The 4045-nt window shown below is 36.2% G+C and overlaps 1 protein-coding gene across 1 annotated transcript; it reads left to right on the top strand.

Moving 5' to 3' along the window:
• Positions 1-1664, top strand: LOC129799948 (chromobox protein homolog 1-like). The gene is made up of 5 exons (XM_055844261.1): positions 1-159; positions 275-381; positions 490-616; positions 904-1065; positions 1159-1664. Exons 2-5 carry the CDS (start codon positions 292-294, stop codon positions 1323-1325), a joined length of 546 nt encoding a protein of 181 aa, XP_055700236.1. The 5' UTR covers positions 1-159; positions 275-291; the 3' UTR covers positions 1326-1664.
• The last annotated feature ends 2381 nt before the right edge of the window (positions 1665-4045 follow it).

Here is a 4045-nt window from a genome sequence, read left to right as displayed (position 1 = left end):
TTGTCATTCGACATTCGCTATATTTCCTTCGACGACGCAAAGAGACGCTAGACCGGATCAAAAATAAAGTGTTTTTCCGTGTGTAAAAGAGGATATTTTCACGAAAAATCACTCTTAACGCATCGCGCAATATTCCATTATTGCATTGATTTGATCAAGGTGAGAAAATTCACAGGATATTTGTGGTAAATTGTGAATGTTCTACATAACCAAACATTTGTGGAGGCGCCTTCATTGTTAGTGTTGAAAGGAGAACTTTTTTGCGCACTTGCAGGCACCAATAGCGATACAATGAGCAAGAAAGGTGACTCTCCGGAACCACAGGAAACAGAGGAATACTCGGTGGAGAAGGTATTGGATCGCCGAGTTCGGGGTGGAAAGGTGAGTTGACAGCTTGGGTTGCACACATCGGCCATTCAATCCAAAAAACTTTCCGGCTAATGCTGTTTATTTGTTTGATTATTTCTTGTATGATGGCTGTAAATGCAGGTGGAGTACTATCTGAAGTGGAAAGGTTACTCTTCGGAAGACAATACGTGGGAACCGGAGGAAAACCTCGATTGTCCGGACCTCATTCAAGCATTTGAGGAACAAAGACAGAAAAAGGAGAAGGAAGGTAAGCTCACAGTTTTTAAAAACATTCTACCGCACATTTTTTGGGCCAATTTTCAACAATCACTGGCATATGGAGGCTCAAGGTCATCCCTGTGAACTCTATTTGGGTGCAATGGGAGAGATTTTGGGACGGTAAAGCGGGAAAATGGGAAAATATTTGTGAAATATTTTGCCATCAAGGGAGTGTGTTTGTCGAGATGGCGCCACAAGCGGTTATTGATTTTATTTACTCCCGAGTCTCCTTCGTATTTTAGTTTTTTTTTCTTCTTCTACAAACGCTCTCTCTAGTTTCTTCTCTAGCAGGCCGGAAAGAGTCTGAGAGCAAAAAGAGGAAAACCTCAACTCCACCAGCGACTGAAACTAAAGTGCCAGCCGCTAAAAAGAAGGATGTCAAGAAAGGCTCAAATCTCCAAGGATTTGATAAGGGATTGGAGCCAGATAGAATTCTGGGTAAGCACCATCCCCCTCCCTGCATTTTCTAATCATCCCGCATCCCACCAAGAAAGCCACTAAAAAATTACCTTATTATTTTTTCCCCTGCAGGAGCCACGGACACTTCGGGCGAATTGATGTTTTTGATGAAATGGAAGGATACGGATGAAGCAGATTTAGTTCCATCGAAGCAAGCAAATGTGAGGTGTCCTCATATTGTCATCCAATTCTACGAGGAACGTCTCACCTGGCACACACCATCAATTGAAGAAAATTAGAATTGCATCTCTGCCAAGTGAAGATGGTAAAAATATGATTTTTAAAAAAAAAATTCTGATTTTCTCAGTTTTTTTTTTTTGTATGACTTTTTCTTTCTCAATTGAAATAATGAATTCCACTCATGATGTAGAAAAGATATGCGTGAAAAAAAACTAACGCATCCTTCTCCCTGCAAAATTGGGAATAAGATTTGATCAGCAAATTGAATAAAAGATTTTTAAAATAAAATTTGAGCTGCTCGCGAATAAGAATTGTCCACAATTTCACACATTACTGAAATTTTAAGTTTTTTTTCTTGATTTAAATATACATGAATAATAAGATATGTAACTCTTGAATAGATTTGTCTTTTCTCTTCCCCGACCTTTTCATCCCAAACACAACACGGAGTCTGTTTCCATTGAATTACGAAGATTAGCAATTTAGCGCTGACGAGGAATTTTGCTGAATATTTCTGAATACAGGAGGTCCCTGGATTATGCACATTTTCGGGCACGAAAAAAAAACGCGCGAAATGCCATTATCGCATTATGCCCAACGCACATTAACTTCTGTTTAGTAAACATGTTTTTGACATTTCAACAAGAGTTAGTGAGATCTAGATCTAGTCATCTCGCTCATTCTCATAGGAAATTTTGAAAATGTGTTTACAAACCAAAGTTATTGTGCGCTAGTCATTATGCCCAGCGCACAATAACTTGTTTGTAAATATGTTTTCAATATTTCTTATGAGAGTGAGCGAGATGACTAGATCTAGATTTCACTCACTCTCATTTAAATGTCAAAAACATGTTTACAAAATAAAAGTTATTGTGCGTTAGGCATTATGCAATGCATCAAGAAAATTTCCATACAGTGGCGACAAGATAAATAGGGTAAATTAAGCTAATTCAAAACCTGCTCCAAATGGAAATTTTTCGCTACTCCAAATGGAAACGTCATTGTTTTCACGATTAAATACGGTACTAAATTATTATATTTATATATTTTCTATACCACAGATTCATTATTTAGTTAATTTTGCTCCAAATAAAGCGAAAACCCATTCATATTCACAAATTTTAATTTGTTAATTTCTTAGAAAAATTAAAAGTGAAATCGGAAATCGAATTTTTCGACCATGTTTTCCAATGAAAAACACAATGAGGTGACTGTTGTTTATTCGTTTTGTTTAACATTTATGTCACATTTCTGACTAATTTTAGTTAACTTAAGTGCTAATCTTTATTGTTGTTAACGGTACGTGAAGTTTTCAAATGAAATAATTACCTATTTCGTGAACAAAAAGAGTTTTTCTGAAGCGTCTGCAATAGCTTCAATAGGAAACCCTGGAAATATGATTTTTTTCGACAGATTTTCTTATTGTTTTGGGAAAGGAGAAAAGACCAGGAATAAGAACAAATCCTGTACTCAGGAGCAATTCAACAAGGTTTTGGAAGTTTTTCGCCGCGGTTTCACTTACACTGTTTGTCTCCAATTAGAAACTTTCTCTTGCCTCCATTTAGATTAATATGTTTCCAATAGAAGCATTTTACGCTCGCAAATTTTTCTTGTATTTAAGAAGTTTTCAAATTATATCTAAAGAATTTTCACTAAACAGTAACATTCTAGAAGAGTTAAGGAGCAAATTTATGTGATTCTCTTCAGAAAAAATATTAACTTAATCCGTTGAATCTTCTGTCAAAGTTAAAACGTCTGGAAATGGTTTTTAATTAGAACATTACCCTACCGGGCGCATTTTGCCATTTTGTACATTTTTCATTTTTACAATGTTTTATTCAGATTACATTGTGTATGAGAAATATGTCCATTCAGACGCTTCAATCATTTGCAGCAAGCGGGACTCGAACTCACAACTGTGACAGTCGAGCCTCGAGTCACACCGCCCAAGAGCCGAACACTTACCGCTCTTACTAATTGTACCACGGACCCCCTTGCTTGTAAATATGTTTTCAATATTTCCTATGAGAGTGAGCGAGATGACTAGGTCTAGATTTCACTCACTCTCATTTAAATGTCAGAAACATGTTTACAAAACAAAAGTTATAGTGTGTTAGGCATTATGCATCGAGAAAATTAACATACCCGTAGGAACGTTCTTTTGAATAAATCGTCCATAGGGTGGAATTACCACTTCTCGCCAGTGCCTCACTTTTCGCCATTTGCATTGAAATCGCAATTTTTCCATTAGGGGAGACCGAAGCACATGTAAACATTTTCGATAGATGCGAATTTGAGGTGATTTTCCAAGCACACTGTGATTTTTTGGACAATCTTTCTTAGCTCATGCTTTACCTTTGGGTATAGGCAATACATCGAGGGTAATGCGGATGCTGGAAAACAATTGAGTTTTCCATAAAAATAAAATTTGTGTCACTATGCATTTTTCTCTTTTCACAAAATACCTGGGGTAGAAGTAAACACTTTCTGGGGAGGATGTAAACACCCTTTTTTCCACCCTTAAAATATTACTTTACACCTTTCAATTATTTTATTTACTTAAGAGATATATAAAGACTGTATATTTTTTAAAAAATCACTACACTTTTTACAAAGAATAATAGCAAAAAAACTAAAAGCATGCAAATCAAAGACATTTTTCAATAGATTTTCCCGATTTTCCCCATATTTTGACGTCATGTGACTTCTTATCGAACACAGCGCCACCAATTTTTTTCGTTAGTAGACATTTCGTATGAAGGTCAATTTCCTGCTCTTT

The sequence above is a fragment of the Phlebotomus papatasi genome, chromosome 1 (assembly GCF_024763615.1).
Source record: "Phlebotomus papatasi isolate M1 chromosome 1, Ppap_2.1, whole genome shotgun sequence".
NCBI classification, from domain to species: Eukaryota; Metazoa; Arthropoda; class Insecta; order Diptera; family Psychodidae; genus Phlebotomus; species Phlebotomus papatasi.
The sequence above is the reverse complement of the archived record's forward strand: the minus strand, read 5'-3'. Positions and strand labels throughout refer to the sequence as shown.